The sequence below is a fragment of the Hyla sarda genome, chromosome 5, assembly GCF_029499605.1.
Source record: "Hyla sarda isolate aHylSar1 chromosome 5, aHylSar1.hap1, whole genome shotgun sequence".
NCBI classification, from domain to species: Eukaryota; Metazoa; Chordata; class Amphibia; order Anura; family Hylidae; genus Hyla; species Hyla sarda.
In genome coordinates this window covers 297,078,353-297,096,715 of record NC_079193.1, presented here as the reverse complement: position 1 = coordinate 297,096,715, position 18,363 = coordinate 297,078,353, and the positions used below count along the sequence as shown (strand labels likewise).

The 18,363-nt window shown below is 43.3% G+C and overlaps 1 protein-coding gene across 5 annotated transcripts in view; it reads left to right on the top strand.

The window, feature by feature from the left end:
- Positions 1-17,628, top strand: part of ASPH (aspartate beta-hydroxylase) — a 193,660-nt gene extending 176,032 nt beyond the window's left edge. For 2 of the 5 annotated variants that reach the window (XM_056522027.1, XM_056522024.1), the window contains 4 exons: positions 1,322-1,457; positions 4,290-4,381; positions 5,913-6,046; positions 16,757-17,628. In XM_056522027.1, coding sequence (XP_056378002.1) covers positions 1,322-1,457; positions 4,290-4,381; positions 5,913-6,046; positions 16,757-16,907 — 513 coding nt within the window. In that variant the 3' untranslated portion in view covers positions 16,908-17,628. The remainder of the gene's footprint in view (positions 1-1,321; positions 1,458-4,289; positions 4,382-5,912; positions 6,047-16,756) is intronic. The other 3 variants (XM_056522026.1, XM_056522023.1, XM_056522025.1) reach the window with 2 other exon arrangements.
- The last annotated feature ends 735 nt before the right edge of the window (positions 17,629-18,363 follow it).

The following is an 18,363-nucleotide window of genomic DNA, read 5'->3' as shown; positions in this document are numbered from 1 at the left end:
TGCGCCATAAGAGACCAGTATTATAATTGGCACATGGAGCCCTGTTGCAAATTTTGCATCCGGGCCCGGAAGCTACAAGTTATGGTTTGAAGTAGTTATGTGTGTTGGGTACAAATAAATCTGGATATTTCTGTGTGCGCACAATGGGTTACAAAGGGGACAGGCATCTCGGACCCTTATAGCATATCTCAGAATGGGTCCCACTGAAATCCCTGCCAAACATACTCAATCATCACTTAAACAAATAAGCTTCATGTAGTGATGGCCGCGGTTAGCCTCTATGACATGATATGGAATTCAGGTGCAACCATAATGCCTATGGTGGTCATGTGCCCTATAGGATAGATATGCCACCATGGCAGTCCACTATGAACACTACAATTCGGCAACATTACTAGGTCTTAGTACAGGATTTCCCAACCAAGGTGTCTCCAGCTGTTGCAAAACTACAACTTCCAGCATGCCCGGACAGCCTTTGGCTGTCCGGGCATGCTGGAAGTTGTAGTTTTGCAACAGCTGGAGGCACCCTGCACTGGAAACACTGTCTTGGTATATCGTAGATGACAATAATAATAGATTTGGAGGTATGGCCATGCTCCTGAAGGAAGATAATCATTATTGTGCTTCCCAAAAGGCAGACCCCACTGCTCTACACCGTATTACCCCCCCCCCCCTTGCCATGAACGCAATCTTCTCTGTGTAACCAGCCATTTCAGCCTGGCAAGAGAATGAGTGTAGTATTCAGAATTACAGAGAGTAAGCCTAAAATGACTGCCATCACGCCATCGCTACGTTATCCCTCCTATCTCCTCACCCCCAGGAGCATAAACATGGGTTAATGCCAGCGTCTCTATTACAAGCGGCACACTTAGATTTGTGGATTAGCGCTCCGTTACAGCGACAAGGATCTGAAATATATTGCCGATCTTTTTTTTTTCCAATAAAGTATGTAAATGGTCTTTCCCTTTCTCCTACAGCGATTTTAATATTTCTAGGCAGTGATAAGACTTCTCCTTAGGTGAGATGCGTTCTGCATACCAATGAGCCCAGCTGAGGAAACTGCATCCAGGCAGATGTCTATTGTTTTCTTATCCGCATCTAGTTACCTGCTGTACATCCGCACTAACACCAGATAACGAAAGGGTTCCTCGCTGGCAGAGGCCTTCTTTGAGGTTTGATGCTTGGATAACTGCTGGACACCTGTTATTTTTAGTTGACTGGATCGCACCTATATATAAGGATCAGTCTGCTTATTAGGCTTGTGGGGATGTTCTGTGTGATACCGTAATGATCTTGTTTTTCATTTTCCCCCCCCATGAAGTCTTTGGAAGCCAACTGGAAGACGATCCGCGATGAGGGCCTTGCCGTCATGGATAAAAGCAAAGGCCTTTTTGTTCCTGAAGATGAAAACCTCAGAGAAAAGGGAGACTGGAGCCAATATACATTGTGGCAGCAAGGTAACCCTTTAGTTCAATGCTTATGGACCTATACAGAAGGCCCTATCAACAAGGTGATAAAACAACCAAATCTATCCCAGGATTCCTGCTGTATTAGGGTACGTTCACACGAGCGGATCCACAGTGTATACATACACCGCTACGAGCAGACACACTGCATGCGCAGTACAGTGATCCCTCAACTTACAATGGCCTCAACATACAATAGTTTCAACATACAATGGTCTTTTATGGACCATTTTAACTTGAAACCTGACTCAACATACAATGGTCTTTTCTGGACCCAGTTGAAACCAGACTCAACATACAATACTACAGACAGTCCAGATCTGTGAAACCTGTCAATACCCGGAAGAACTGACCAATCAGAATGGGCATTCACTGGTAAACACCTGTATTACTGAAGCGTATGCACTGACTGATGTCTGGTAGCGCCCCCTACAGTACAAGAAGGTATTACATGTTCTGTACTACTCTTTGGACCAGGGTTACCTGCTCCTTTGGACACCAGGTGAGGGCGACTCCATGTTACTTTTTTAGGACATTGCATGTACTGTACAGGACCCTGAAGAAGATCCTGTCCTCTACATAGACCAGTGTTTCCCAAGCAGGGTGCCCCCAGCTGTTGCAAAACTACAGCTCCCAGCATGCCCGGACAGCCTTTGGCTGTCCGGGCATGCTGGGAGCTGTAGTTTTGCAACAGCTGAAGGCTCCCTGCTTGGAAAACACTGACATAGACAGTGATTACAGCTCCCAGCAGATCTTTCTTACTTTTATATGTAAGGATTTGCTTTATCTATATTAGTTATCTACTTATTTTTCTTTAATCCTCACTTTTTCCTATTTATGGATGACATTTTGGATCTTTAGAACCAATTACCAGGTTTCCTTAGAGTTAAGGTCTCATCATACAATGGTTTCAACATACAATGGTCGTCCTGGAACCGATTAATTGTGTAACTTGAGGGACCACTGTATACTCGCACATCGCGGCAGCTCTCGGCTTAGCTCATAGAACAGGGGGGGTGGCCGCGATGTGTTTGAGTGTACACCGCACATGCGCGGCGACTCGCACATCGCTTCAGTGTGTCTGCTCATATCGGTGGATTGCCGCTTCGAGCAGGCACATGTAAAGGCACCATACAGCGGTCCTTCAGCGGCGGTTCCGCAGCATAATATACACTGTGGATCCGCTCGTGTGAACGTACCCTTAAAGGGGTTATCCACTATAAGGTGACTTTAGTACTTACCTGCCAGACAGTAATGAACATGCTTAGGAAGGATATGCGCTCGTCTTGGGGATAAATAGCTGAGTCCATCATGCACTGCAGTTTTTTTTTTTTTTGGGAGATGGCTTTTTCCTGTTGGAGTTCCTTCCCTCCTTCTGCAAGTCCCAGGATCCCTTGTTTGTAAGTGTGGGGTCATTTTTCTTCCTCCTACACATCGGCCACCCCACCCATTGCAGTACAGCTGCAGCCCTGTGGAGAATGACCCCCCTCCTCCCAGCTGTTGTTCTACCCATTGAAGCACAGACACTCTCTCTTTAAACACCTGACTAGTGATGTAATGTCTTGGGCCGCACTGCAACCTGAGAAAAGCTGAGACAAAACAAATTTTGTATGCTGATAAAAGTGAACATCGGGGCAAAGATCACATAAGAATTGGGAGACCAGCCATCACACACAGGTACAGACACTATATTATGAACTACAGGGTGGGCCATTTATATGGATTCACCTTAATAAAATGGGAATGGTTGGTGATATTAACTTCCTGTTTGTGGCACATTAGTATATGTGAGGGGGGAAACTTTTCAAGATGGGTGGTGACCATGGCGGCCATTTTGAAGTTGGCCATTTTGAATCCAACTTTTGTTTTTTCAATAGGAAGAGGGTCATGTGACACGTCAAACTTATTGGGAATTTCACAAGAAAAACAATGATGTGCTTGGTTTTAACGTAACTTTATTCTTTCATGAGTTATTTACAAGTTTCTGACCACTTATAAATTGTGTTCAATGTGCTGCCCATTGTGTTGGATTGTCAATGCAACCCTCATCTCCCACTCTTCACACACTGATAGCAACACCACAGGAGAAATGCTAGCACAGGCTTCCAGTATCCGTAGTTTCAGGTGCTGCAGAATGGGCAAAACAAAAATTGGAACAGGACCCTCAGTTTACGCAGAAGATTTTGTTCAGTGATGAAGCAAACTTTTATGTGAATGGGGAAGTTAACAAACAAAACCACCACTATTGGTCCGACACTAACCCACAATGGATAGATCCCTCCAAGACTGTTGGGACACAAAAATTGATGGTATAGTGTGGTATATGGGGTACAAAGATAGTGGGGCACTGTACAGGAGATCGCCCAGGATTTTCTATCCCAGAGACTTCCTTTAACAGCCCTGCCTGCATTACTATTGCAAATTAGGCCTATTCAATTTAGAGAGAATCTGTCCTTTGGTTTATCCTGCCCTATTTGAGGGGAACCTACTGAGGGTCCTATACTGCATTACCTACTGACTGAAATCAATGGATTCTCCAGTTGAAATCAATGGGACATTTGAAAATCAACATCAAAATAAGATGGAAATGTTATTGTGTATTTTAGCCGTCATGCTCTTATAGGTCTGCATGCCAATGCCAAAAAATATGGTAAGTCCTCGGACAGGAATCACATTGTTTATGGAAATAATTCTAAGCCCCCTAAATATGATTTTTTGCTCCAATTTGCCATCAGTAATCTTACATGTCAGAAGAAGGTAGAAATGTTTGCAGGTTTTTCCCACTGTTCCTATTTAATTTTAATATATTTTTCTTTGTGATAGGACGAAAAAATGAGAAGTCCTGTAAAGCAGCACCTAAGACATGTGCTTTGTTAGAAAGGTTCCCCGAGTCCACTGGATGCCGCAGAGGACAGGTACGGGATGGTTTTTGATAAATGGGTTCATGGCTTTGTTAGGTTAAAGGGGTCCTCCGCTGCTCAGCGTTTGGAACAAACAGTTCCAAACGCTGGAGCCGGCGTCGGGAGCTCGTGATGTCATATCCCCGCCTCCTCATGACGTCACACCCTGCCCCCTGACGGCTGTCACGCCCCCTCCCATAGACTTGCATTGAGGGGGCGGGGCGTGACATCACAAGGGGGCGGGGCTGTGATGTCACGAGTTCCCGGCTCCAGCGTTCAGAACAGTTTGTTCCAAACGCTGAGCAGCGGAGTACCCCTTTAATTAATATAAGTGATTCCCTGATATACAAATGCTATGCCGAAATTATACTTCTTGTGACCTTCCCTTTCATTCCAGAGTAATATGCCAATACCATCAGTGCTCATGTTATCTAGTAAAAGTCTGTTTAGTAAAAAAATAAAATTAAATAAAAAATTTAAATGTTCAATTTCTTATAAAATGCACATATAGAAGCTGACAAGTAGTCCGGTCTGTGGACATATTTTTAGGGAACAGTTGGAAATAGGATTCATACTGTTACTAGGACAGTTGTAAAAATCAAAATATATTGGGAAACTGTGGATTTACCTTAGTAGACCCTTTTTACAAGTGAATATTTTGAAGAGCATTTCTTATTGGTTATAAGAAGTAGTTTCCTAGTTTTGGGTGATTTGGATTTTAGATAACAATCAAAAGTGGTTATACTGAAGGAAGCTTAGCCCAGATTCTCCGACAACTCAGTTTATTTAAAGGGGTACTCCCGTGGAAAACTTTTTTTTTTTTTTTTTAATCAACTGGTACCAGAAGTTAAACAGATTTGTAAATTACTTCTATTAAGAAATCTTAATCCTTCCAGTACTTTTTAGGGGTTGTATACTACAGAGGAAATGCTTTTCTTTTTGGTTTTCTCTTCTGTCACCATCACAGTGCTCTCTGCTGACCTCTCTGTCCATTTTAGGAACTGTGCAAAGCAGGAGAAAATCCCCATAGCAAATATATATGCTGCTCTGGACAGTTCCTAAAATGGCAGCCGAGGTCAGCAGAGAGAACTGGGGTTGTGACAGAAGAGAAATCCAAAAAGAAAAGCATTTCCTCTGTAGTATACAGCCCCTAAAAAGTACTGGAAAGATTAAGATTTTTTTAATAGAAGTAATTTACAAATCTGTTTAACTTTCTGGGACCAGTTGATTTAAAAAAAATAAAAATAAAACAGTTTTCATTGGGAGTACCCTTTTAACAAGAAAAGCTCCGTCATAGATGGCAATGAGTGTTGCCTATCTAACATGCATGTTGTGTGTATATAATTTTTAGTTTATTTATTGTTTTTTGGTTGATTAGTATATACGGTACATAGGATATATTGAGCATTCAACTATGCAATGGGGGTAATGGGGTGGGATAACTTTCACTTGTCTGCTGACTATTTAGTGTTCTGTCAATAATACTCTAGGTGCATCTGTCCTCTCGTTCCTTTGTTTAATGACGTCTTTTCCTTATCTCCCACAGATCAAATATTCTGTAATGCACCCAGGGACTCACGTGTGGCCTCACACAGGACCAACAAATTGTAGGCTACGGATGCACTTGGGTTTAGTTATACCAAGCCAAGGCTGCAGGATAAGATGCGCCAATGATACCCGGTATGTTTCACCAGTAGCATATACTGTATAATACATCTTGTACATGTAATTATTTTTGTTGTTACACTTTGCTTCTGTAATATTTTCTAGTATTTCTACACATTCTGCAAAAAATGGATTGCTCAGTCCTCAGCATAACCACTCCAAAAAAGACTGTACAGTGGATATGTGGTCTAGTATGGAAAAGAATTGTAAACTTCCAGACCAATATAATAATTACAATTGTTGAATACTAAAAGATTAGACAATACGAGACAATGTTAAAATTGTGAAAAATAAATCAAAAGAAATGCATCCGCAGGGCCCTACAGCTGCGTATTAATTTACATAGAAATGATTGTATAAATGTTACCACCGATTGAACCTTGGAAAGTATAACTATATGGATAGTAGTATCTTCACTATAATCGATCATGTAAACAGTGTTTGAGTATGCATATGCTACACAATGTAACAAAATAAAAATGTAACAGAAAAGCATAGCAATATGTCTAGATGAATAGTTCAAACAACTGTAGCAGTGATAGACCTGTAAAGGAAAAAAGTCATGTCCTCTGTAGATATCAGCGTCCGCTCCGGAGGGATAGAAATAAAATAAAATGGAATAAATAATGAATGTAATGTCCAACAATGTGGATTCTGTGCGGGGGATATTGACCACCTGTGGCAAGATGGCAAATAACTGGAAGTGTGGCCGGGAGGACCTGCTGTGCCGGGATGTAAAGAAAGACACAGGCACTGATGTGCCCACTCCACGATGGAACCGGACCGATGATCGTTCTGCTCTAGCTAAGAATGGCTGGAGCACCGGCAAGTGGAACCACGGCCGCGAGCTCCCGGCGTCTGATGTTGCAGGTGGGTGGTCACGTGTCTGGCAGTCAGCTGATCAGATGAATCACACGGCCACACTTCCAGTTATTTGCCATCTTGCCACAGGTGCTCAATATCCCCCGCACAGAATCCACATTGTTGGACATTACATTCATTATTTATTCAATTTAATTTTATTTCTATCCCTCCGGAGCGGACGCTGATATCTACAGAGGACAGGACTTTTTTCCTTTACAGGTCTATCACTGCTACAGTTGTTTGAACTATTCATCTAGACATATTGCTATGTTTTTCTGTTACATTTTTATTTTGTTACATTGTGTAGCATATGCATACTCAAACACTGTTTACATGATCGATTATAGTGAAGATACTACTATCCATATAGTTATACTTTCCAAGGTTCAATCGGTGATAACATTTATACAATCATTTCTATGTAAATTAATAAGCAGCTGTAGGGCCCTGCGGCTGCATTTCTTTTGATTTATTTTTCACAATTTTAACATTGTCTAGTATTGTCTAATCTTTTAGTATTAAACTATTTTAATTATTATATCGGCCTGGAAGTTTACAATTCTTTTCCATACTAGACCACATATCCACTGTACAGTCTTTTTTGGAGTGGTTATGCTGAGGACTGAGTAATCCATTTTTTGCATAACCTTTTCTTCATTGATTCTCTTTGGGTGTGAGAATATCTCAGTTAACCTCGTATATTTTTTCTGTGAGCTACCCATATCTATTTACCGTATATACTCAAGTATAAGCCGACCCGAATATAAGCCGAGGCCCCTAATTTTACCCCAAAAACCCAGGAAAAGTTATTGACTCGACTATAAGCCTAGGGTGGGAAATACAACATCCCCCCATGTAATCATCCAGACCCCCGTCATCATCCAGACCCCCGTCATCATCCCCCCCCCCCCTTCATCATCACCTCCTGTCAATCCCTTCATCAGTGGCCATCGGCTGTCCGGGCATGCTGGGTGTTGTAGTTTTGAAACCTCTGGAGGTCCACAGGTTGAAGACCACTGCTGCCTTCGTCATCATCCAGCCCCCCCCCCCCCTTTTGTTTTGTTCTCAGTTAGGGTGAGCTGGTCCGTCCGGTGGGGAGGATTAGTCGTTGCAGGCTGTCCATTTTCACCGGGGGGGCCTCTTCTCCGCGCTTCAGGCCCGGACTAGTGACGTTGCCTTGAAGACGACGCACAGGGACGTTGCGCATGAACGTCCCTGTGCGTCGTTGTCAAGGCAACGTCACTACTCCGGGGTCGGGCCCGAAGCGCAGAGAGGAGGCCCCCCTGGTTAAAATGAACAGCCCGCAATGACTAACCCTCCCCACCGGACGGTCCCTGCAGCATAGATGGCCCGGATCAGCTCACCCTAACTTCCCACCGAGGGGAGGTGAGTACAAATCAAAAGGGGGAGGGGGGCTGGATGATGACGAAGGCCGCAGTGGTCTTCAACCTGCGAACCTCCAGAGGTTTTAAAACTACAACACCCAGCATGCCCGGACAGCCGATGGCTTTCCGGGCATGCTGGGAGTTGTAGTTTTGCAACATCTGGAAGCCCTCAGGTTGAAGACCACTGATGAAGGGGTTGACAGGCGGAGAGTTCACTCGAGTATAAGCCGAGGGGGGCGTTTTCAGCATGAAAAATCGTGCTGAAACACTCGGCTTATACTCGAGTATATACGGTACTTATATTTCTACACATTCTACCAAGTGTTTTAATTTTTGTGCGATATTGGTAAAGCCCAATTTTGGAGGAAGAGACGAATACTGGTAAAGCACATTTGAATATATTAGATTATGTTCACATTAGCCTCATGGCTGCAGTTTATAAGCATCTGTTTTGTGGCGAATCATGCCAAACTTGATGGGCCCTGTGACTTATACTGGGGTCTGTCAATTTTTTTATTATTACAGCAAAACAAAAGGGGCTGCAGACTTTGCTGGACTATAGTTAAAAAGTCTAGAACTCTGATTCTGGAAGGTAGCACTATACATTTTTTACAGAGAATGGCTCACCATACCAGGCGGCAGTATGTTGAAGTATTCCCAATGCTTCTTACTTTTGTATATCCCAACATGTGCGTGTTCTCTTCCGCCACTAAACCTATAGAGACCTATCCAGGTAAATTGTTAATACACTGTAAACTCTATAAACAGTCTCTTTTTTCACCTGTAGATTTTGATTAAATTGTTGCTGGTAAAGAATTGCAAGAAAAGTCCTGCATACCGTATATACTCGAGTATAAGCCGACCCGAATATAAGCCGAGGCCCCTAATTTCATCCCAAAATCCCAGGAAAAGTTATTGACTCGAGTATAAGCCTAGGGTGGGAAATACATCATCCCCCCCTGTCATCATCCAGACCCTCATCATCATCACCCTGTCATCATCCCCCCTTCATCATCACCGCCTATCATCATTCCACACCCCCCCTTCATCATCCCCTTGTCATCATCCCCTTGTCATCATCCCCACCCCCCTTCATCATCCCCTTGTCATCATCCCCTTGTCATCATCCTCTTGTGAACTCTCCGCCCTCAGTGGTCTTCAACCTGCGGACCTCCAGAGGTTTCAAAACTACAACTCCCAGCAAGCCCGGACAGCCATCGGCTGTCTGGGCTTGCTGGGAGTTGTAATTTTGAAACCTCTGGAGGTCCGCAGGTTGAAGACCACTGCGGCCTTCGACATCATCCAGACCCCTCTCACCCCCTTTAGTTCTGTACTCACCTCCGCTCGGCGCTGGTCCGGTGCTGCAGGACTGTCCGGTGGGGAGGTCATCCGGTGGGATAGTGGTTCCGGGCTGCTATCTTCACCGGGGGCGCCTCTTCTCCGCGCTTCGGGCCCGGAATAGAGGCGTTGCCTTGACGATGACGCAGAGGGACGTTGGTAATGAACGTACCTCTGCGTCGTCGTCAAGGCAACGTGACTATTCTGGGGCCGGGCCCGAAGCGCGGAGAAGAGGCGAGAAGAGTACAGAACTAAAGGGGGTGAGAGGGGGCTGGATGATGTCGAAGGCCGCAGTGGTCTTCAACCTGCGGACCTCCAGAGGTTTCAAAACTGCAACTCCCAGCAAGCCGATGGCTGCCCGGGCTTGCTGGGAGTTGTAGTTTTGAAACCTCTGGAGGTCCGCAGGTTGAAGACCACTGAGGGTGGAGAGTTCACTCGAGTATAAGCCGAGGGGGGTGTTTTCAGCACGAAAAATCGTGCTGAAAAACTCGACTTATGTTTTCCTGTGGAGTACCTCTTTAACACCCCTCATAGGCATTGTGTTTGGCCTCTTTCTGTGACAATATTTAATGTCTGTCCCCAATACCCAATCTATGCCATGCATGTCTTCCCCGTTTTTCCCCACATGCAGTACCCCACACCTACAATGGTAGGTACAATTGTAGCTGTAGTTATGTAATCTGCTCTGTAAATAGAAATAATAAGGACAGAACTGGATCCTGTGCAGTGTTGTTCTTACAATTCTTTGCAATTCCTAGGCAGAGTAGATAACTTGTAATTGTGGGAAAACACCCTTAGCAGTTTGTAATATACTTAACCTATGGGCCTTTCAGTGGCAGATGAGAATAAGCTTGTGTTTCAAAGGGGTACTCCGGTGGAAAACTTTTTTTTTTCTTAAATCAATTGGTGCCAGAAAGTTAAACAGGTTTGTAAATTACTTCTATTAAAAAATCTCAATCCTTCCAGTACTTAGTAGCTGCTGAATACTACAGAGGAAATTCTTTTCTTTTTGGAACACAGAGCTCTCTGCTGAATCACGAGCACAGTGCTCTCTGCTGACATCTCTGTCCATTTTAACCCCTTAACGACGCAGGACGTATATTTACGTCCTGCGCCGGCTCCCGTGATATGAAGCGGGATCGCGCCGCGATCCTGCATCATATCGCTTTGGTCCCGGTGCTTATCAACGGCCGGGACCCGCGGCTAATACCACACATCGCCGATCGCGGCGATGTGCGGTATTAACCCTTTAGAAGCGGCGGTCAAAGCTGACCGCCGCTTCTAAAGTGAAACTGAAAGTATCCCGGCTGCTCAGTCGGGCTGTTCGGGACCGACGGCGTCCCGAACAGCTGATCGGACACCGGGAGGGCCCTTACCTGCCTCCTCGGTGTCCGATCGACGAATGACTGCTCCGTGCCTGAGATCCAGGCAGGAGCAGTCAAGCGCCGATAATGCTGATCACAGGCGTGTTAATACACGCCAGTGATCAGCATAGGAGATCAGTGTGTGCAGTGTTATAGGTCCCTATGGGACCTATAACACTGCAAAAAAATGTTTAAAAAAAGTGTTAATAAAGGTCATTTAACCCCTTCCCTAATAAAAGTTTGAATCACCCCCCTTTTCCCATAAAAAAATAAAACAGTGTAAAAAAAATAAACATATGTGGTATCACCGCGTGCGTAAATGTCCGAACTATAAAAATATATAATTAATTAAACCGCACGGTCAATGGCGTACCCGCAAAAAAATTCCAAAGTCCAAAAAAGCGTATTTTGGTCACTTTTTATACCATTAAAAAAATGAATAAAAAGTGATCAAAAAGTCAGATCAAAACAAAAATCATACCAATAAAAACTTCAGATCACGGCGCAAAAAATGAGTCCTCATACCGCCCTGTACGTGGAAAAACAAAAAAGTTATAGGGGTCAGAAGATGACATTTTTAAACGTATAAATTTTCCTGCATGTAGTTATGATTTTTTCCAGAAGTGCGACAAAATCAAACCTATATAAATAGGGTATCATTTTAACCGTATGGATCTACAGAATAATGATAAGGTGTAATTTTTACCGAAATATTCACTGCGTAGAAACGGAAGCCCCCAAAAGTTACAAAATGGCGTTTTTTTCGATTTTGTCGCACAATGATTTTTTCTTCCGTTTCGCCGTGCATTTTTGGGTAAAATGACTAATGTCACTGCAAAGTAGAATTGGCGACGCAAAAAATAAGCCATAATATGGATTTTTAGGTGGAAAATTGAAAGGGTTATTATTTTTAAAAGGTAAGGAGGAAAAAACGAAAGTGCAAAAACGGAAAAACCCTGAGTCCTTAAGGGGTTAAGAACTGTCCAGAATAGGAGAAAATCCCCATAGCAAACATATGCTGCTCTGGACCGTTCCTAAAATGGACAGAGATGTCATCCGAGAGCACTGTGCTCCTGATGTCAGCAGAGATCACTTTGTTCCAAAAAGCTAAGAATTTCCTCTGTAGTATTCAGCAACTAATAAGTACTGGAAGGATTAAGAATTTTTTTATAGAATTAATTGACAAATCTGTTTAACTTTCTGGCGCCAGTTGATTTAAAGAAAAAAGGTTTTCCCCCGGAGTACCCCTTTAAAGGGGTACTCCGCCCCTAGACATCTTATCCCCTATCCAAAGGATAGGGGATAAGATGTCAGATCGCCGCGGTGCCGCTGCTGGGGAGCCCGGGGATCCCCGCTGCGGCACTGCGCTATTATTACAGCACAGAGCGAGTTCACTCTGTGCGTAATGACGGGCGATACAGGGGACGAAGCCGCATGACGTCATGGCTCCGCCCCTCGTGACATCACGGCCCGTCCCCTTAATGCAAGTCTATGGCAGGGGGCGTGACCACCGCCGCGCCCCCTCCCATAGACTTGTATTGAAAGGGGCGGGCCATCATGTCACAAGGGGCGGAGCCATGACATCACGCGGCTCCGTCCCCTGTATCGCCCGTCATTACGCACAGAGCGAACTCGCTCTGTGCTGTAATGATAGCGCAGTGCCGCAGCGGGGATCCCTGGGCTTCCCAGCAGCGGCACCGCGGCGATCTGACATCTTATCCCCTATCCTTTGGATAGGGGATAAGATGTCTAGGGGCGGAGTACCCCTTTAAGACGCACCAAAGCAAGGAGCATTGGGCAGACTAAAGCAAACTGACACAGATGTGGTGGGCCATGTCCTGTAATTGTACATTTGTATGTCTCACCCTCCTATATACAGATCTGTTATTTTACTATATACAGCTCCCGAACAATCCCATTCTATGATGACTGCTTTTATTCATCAGCACGATATCTATGAGCCTCGGTAATAACAGAGATTAGGATAACAGTATCTGCCTGGCATCACAGTGCTCTGTTCTTATATGTGCTTTTATTGATGTGTTTGTGGTGGAACGGGGAAGAATACTTGTTGACTGAATGAGCATTGGGAAGAATACTTGTTGACTGAATGAGCATTGGGGAAGAATACTTGTTGACTGAATGAGCATTGGGGAAGAATACTTGTTGACTGAATGAGCATTCATCTGACAGCTCTGCTATAGACGTTCTGTCAGTCCCGCAAATTTGTGTACAGGAGAACAATATAACCTGTAGAGAAGTAGGGTCTGAAGGACAAATTCTTCCTTTTTTGATCTTAACAATTACATTTATATATATATATATATATATATATAAGTTGTAGGAAAACAGCACATCCAAAAAAATTATATTAAATGTATTATGGTGCTCGCAGGTCCAGACCCGGGTCAGGGATCCATTTTAGATAAAAAGAGAATATCCACAGCACACATCCAATGGGTGAAAAATCAAAAGTGGTTTATTCCATCAAACAGAGTGTCCAGAACAACGTTTCAACCAGCTCTCCTGGTCTTTTTCAAGCTTGAAAAAGACCAGGAGAGCTGGTTGAAACGTTGTTCTGGACACTCTGTTTGATGGAATAAACCACTTTTGATTTTTCACCCATTGGATGTGTGCTGTGGATATTCTCTTTATATATATATATATATATATATATATATATATATATATATATATATAAAATTGAGTTCTGCATTTTAGTTTATTTTCTGAAGAAATTAGAATAAATTTTCTAATGTCTAGCCAGCCATGCAGATGCATGTGTAAAGGGCTGTCTTCTCCAGCACGGTTGTAGCCGGCTTAAGTGAAGCATGTACCCTATGAATAAGTAAACACTGCTGACAGCATCAAAGCTCTCCTTAAAGGGGTACTCCCGTGGAAACCTTATTTATTTATTTATTTTTTAAATCAACTGCTGCCAGAAAGTTAAACAGATTTGTAAATCACTTCTATTACAAAATCTTAATGCTTCCAGTACTTTTTAGGGGCTGTATACTAAAGAGAAATCCAAAAAAGAAATGCATTTCCTCTGATGTCATGACCACAGTGCTCTCTGCTGACCTCTGCTGTCCATTTTAGGAACTGTCCAGAACAGGAAAAAATCTCCATAGCAAACCTATGCTGCTCTGGACAGTTCCTAAAATGGACAGCAGAGAGCACTATGGTCATGACATCAGAGGAAATGCATTTATTTTTTGGATTTCTCTTGAGCATACAGCCCCTAAAAAGTACTGGAAGGATTAAGATTTTTTTTTAATAGAAGTGATTTACAAATCTGTTTAACTTTCTGGCATCAGTTGATTAAAAAAAAAAAAAAAAATACAGTTTTCAACGGGAGTACCCCTTTAAGGCTTCCAATTAGGCCGAGATTTTATTGTATTAATCCTTGCACTCAATGACATGCTATCTCAGCTAATCTTTTATTTCCCTAGTGCAGTGGTCTCCAACCTGCGGACCTCCAGATGTTGCAAAACTACAACTCCCTGCATGCCCGGACAGCCGTTGGCTGTCCGGGCATGCTGGGAGTTGTAGTTTTGCAACATCTGGAGGTCCGCAGGTTGGAGACCACTGCCCTAGTGGTTTATCAGGTTTTTGTTCCTATAAAAGAGTATAAATGTGTAAGAGAGGATATAACAAGTGCTCCTAGTGATATTTCCACTGGTAACACTCCACATACAATGCACCTTTATATAGTTTGGACACCCTTTAACAAACTACATTTAAAGTACTCCGCTGGAAAACACTTTTTTTTAGTTTATTCAACTGGTGCCAGAAAGTTAAACAGATTTGTAAATGATTTCTATTAAAAAATCTTAATCCTTCTAGTATTTATAAGCTTCTGTATGCTCCACAGGAAGTTCTTTTCTTTTTAAACTTCCTTTCTGTCTGACCACAGTGGTCTCTGTTGACACCTCTATCCATTTTAGGAACCCCATAGAAAATCTATACTGCTCTGGACAGTTCCTGACACGGACAGAGGTGTCAGCAAAGAGCACTGTGGTCAGACAGAACAGAAATTCAAAAAGAAAAGAACTTCCTGTGGAGCATACAGAAGCTTATTAGTACTAGAAGGATTAAGAATTTTTAATAGAAGTAATTTACAAATCTGTTTAACTTTCTGTCATCAGTTGATTTAAAATGTTTTTTTTTTTTTCCAGTGGAGTACCCCTTTAAGAACGTAATGAACTTGTGAGGCTTTAATAGAGGTCAAGGGTAGGCAATTTTGGAATTGAATAAATTCTGTTACCTCGAGCCTCTCAGAATGTTGTGTTTATCCCCATTATTTGTGAGCTACTCTAAGGCTATGTTCACACCTCAGAATTTTCATGTAGAATTCCGCATGGAGATTCCGCTGCAGCATAGTCCCATTGGATTCAACAGGATTCTGCTGCACTGTGCACCAGATGTGAATTCAGCACCAGATGGTTCCAGTATGGAAATTTCCGTGTCCACATTAAGAATGAACATGTTCATTCTTTCTGCAGACTCCGCACGGAATGCATAGCCGTCTATGAGACAACACATTGCCGTGCGGTCCTAGTGTCAGCATATTATGCCGATTCAATATAGGGATATGTCGGCACTTCCGTGGAATCTGCCCTGGTGTACAAGGTAGGGTAAAGCCACAGGTAGAAGAAAGATGATACCCAGCACTCACCAGTAATGCACAGTGAAGATTTATTATGTCATAGTGTAGTACAAGGACGCGTTTCGGTGTGGGAGCCTTCCTCAGCTGTCTGCCTTATCCTTGCACTCAACGACATGCTTATCAGGAAGTTGTATAGCTCTTTTCTGTCTGACCACAGTGCTCTCTGCTGACACCTCTGTCCATGTCAGGAACTGTCCAGAGCAGGAGAGGTTTGCTATGGGAATTCGCTCCTACTCTGGACAGTTCCTTTAATGGACAGAGGTGTCAGCAGAGAGCACTGTGGTCAGACAGAATGGAAATTCAAAAAGAAAAGAACTTCCTCTGTAGTATACAGCAGCCGTCCCTAGGATTTACCACCTAAAGCTATGCACAGTATGTAAAAGCTGTGTAGCACAGTAATGCAGCCGTATCTTTTTTGCCTAATCAGAGGATTATGATGCTAAAAAAAAAATTCTCCATGAAAAGTCGGAGAGACATGGCCGGGGGTCCACAGTTCCACTTCTCTCTTGAACAGCACTGGCCCTGTGCGAGCAACATACAGCTCCTCAGTGTATGCGCCGTCGTGAACCAATAGAGGCAGGGAGCTCACTCTCTGCCTATAGCATGTGGCATAATGGTGGGAGATGACACATGCGTGGAGGAGCACAGGGCCGGTGCTGTGGTGTTGTTCAAGAGGGGCGTGCCATTAAAAACCCTGGGCCATGCCTCTCCAACTATTCAATACTGGATAAAAAATGTTTTTTTGCAGAATAAAGCCTCCGATTAGACAAAGGAATGGCATGGCTACATAGAGGTCATTTGATAGATGGTAATTTTGTAACCCTTTTCATCCAAGAACAGCTCTAGGGGCATCACTGGCTTGGTCGTCTTCATAAGTCACATAGACTTCTGTTGAGAGGGCCATGCACGTGTGGTGGTTGGTCAGATGGGCTTTGGGTACCATAGTGTGGAAAGTGGCCATCAACCTTTTCTTCACCAACCTTAATGCAGCTCTTAGGAGAACCCCCTCTTTCCCCTTCCCTCCTTATTACAATGTCCATACGCACCAGTGTAAACAGGAGATGTCCTGAGTATGTTCTAAGTAGGTTCACCATTATTTTTACAGGTCATGGGAAGAAGGCAAAGTGCTCATCTTTGATGATTCTTTTGAGCATGAAGTTTGGCAGAAAGCTGATTCTTACCGCCTGATTTTTATTGTGGACGTATGGCATCCGGAGCTCACACAGCATCAACGGCGGACACTGCCAGCTATCTAGGCTATCTAGGCTATCTAGTCCAATATGTGAAGGAGAAGGCTTACCGTCTACAGCCCGACACCTTTTCCCCTTGTTATTGCTGCCTATTTGTATGAGATTTATTTCTTTTATACTTAATATACAAGATGTAACTGATTTATGTTAGTATAAAGACTAAGTGAAGGAGTTTCATATATTTCACACTCTCTTATTTTGTTTTGGTGAAACAAGAAAAACCACTATAATTGTTTATAATTGTTTTCTAGAAATATATTTCGTATTTAAACCGTGTTGTACAAAGTAGCCGCACCCCTTTCATACTTACCCTGACACCCACCACCAATATTTACTGTGGCTTATTATGTAATGGATGAATCTATCTTTCCTTTCTTTCTGTGAGTGCTGTTTTGTTTTATAGTGAATAATGCACAGTCCTTGTTTATATATATATATATATATATATATATATATACATACATATCATAAAACAGTTAAAACTTCTTGAATGTAATAATGGAAAGTGCAGCTTCACTCTAAACTTGGTGCAATTCCGTTGGATGCCTTGAAAATTATGTGCCACAATGCCTGACCCTACAGTGCAGTTTATTCGTATAAAATATTGATGCAGATACAAAATGGCTGTCACCTCTCCAGTTTATTTTATCGTTAACATTACAAATGTTGAATTTTTTTTTAGTACTACTGGCATTTTTCTCTTGATGTTACTTTTGATTAAAGGAGTAGTCCAGTGCTGAAAAACTTTCAGATCGCGTGGGGCCAACCGCTGCCCCCCCCCCACGATCTCCTGTACGGGCCCCGGCTCGCTGGACAGATACCGGATGTCGATCACCACACGAATCGGCGGCTGACACGCCCCCTCAATACATCGCTATGGCAGAGCCATAGCGCTCTGCCATAGCGATGTATTGAAGGGGCGTGTCAGCTGCCGCTTCGTGTAGTGGTCAACACGCCCCCTTCCCGCAGGCTGCTGGGGCGCCGTACAGGAGATCGCGGGGGGCCCCAGCGGTCGGCCCCCGAGGATCTGAAACTTATCCCCTATCCTTAGGATAGGGGATACGTTTTTTAGCACTGGATATCTCCTTTAATGACACTTTCTGATGTATTTTTTGTATTTAACATCAGTATAAGTAAGTCCAAACTTCCATTACACTTTTTCTTTGAAAAAGTGCCACTTCTAGTTTTGGCTGATTCAAAATATGGACCAAAATCCTGCCATGTAAAAGTGCCTTTACCCTCAGTTTTATATGGACTTTGTAATGAAGCTCTTTATACATTGATGAATCTAAGGTGATGTGAACTGCAAATACTGTTTCATGGTCTATTTGCACGTGCAGTATTCTGCGTAGATTTGATGCGCAGGATTTTCTGCTGCAGATTTCAATGTAAACTGAACACAGCTTGAAATCCTGCGCATCAAATCTGCCCAGGATACTGTACGTGTGAATAGACCCTAAGG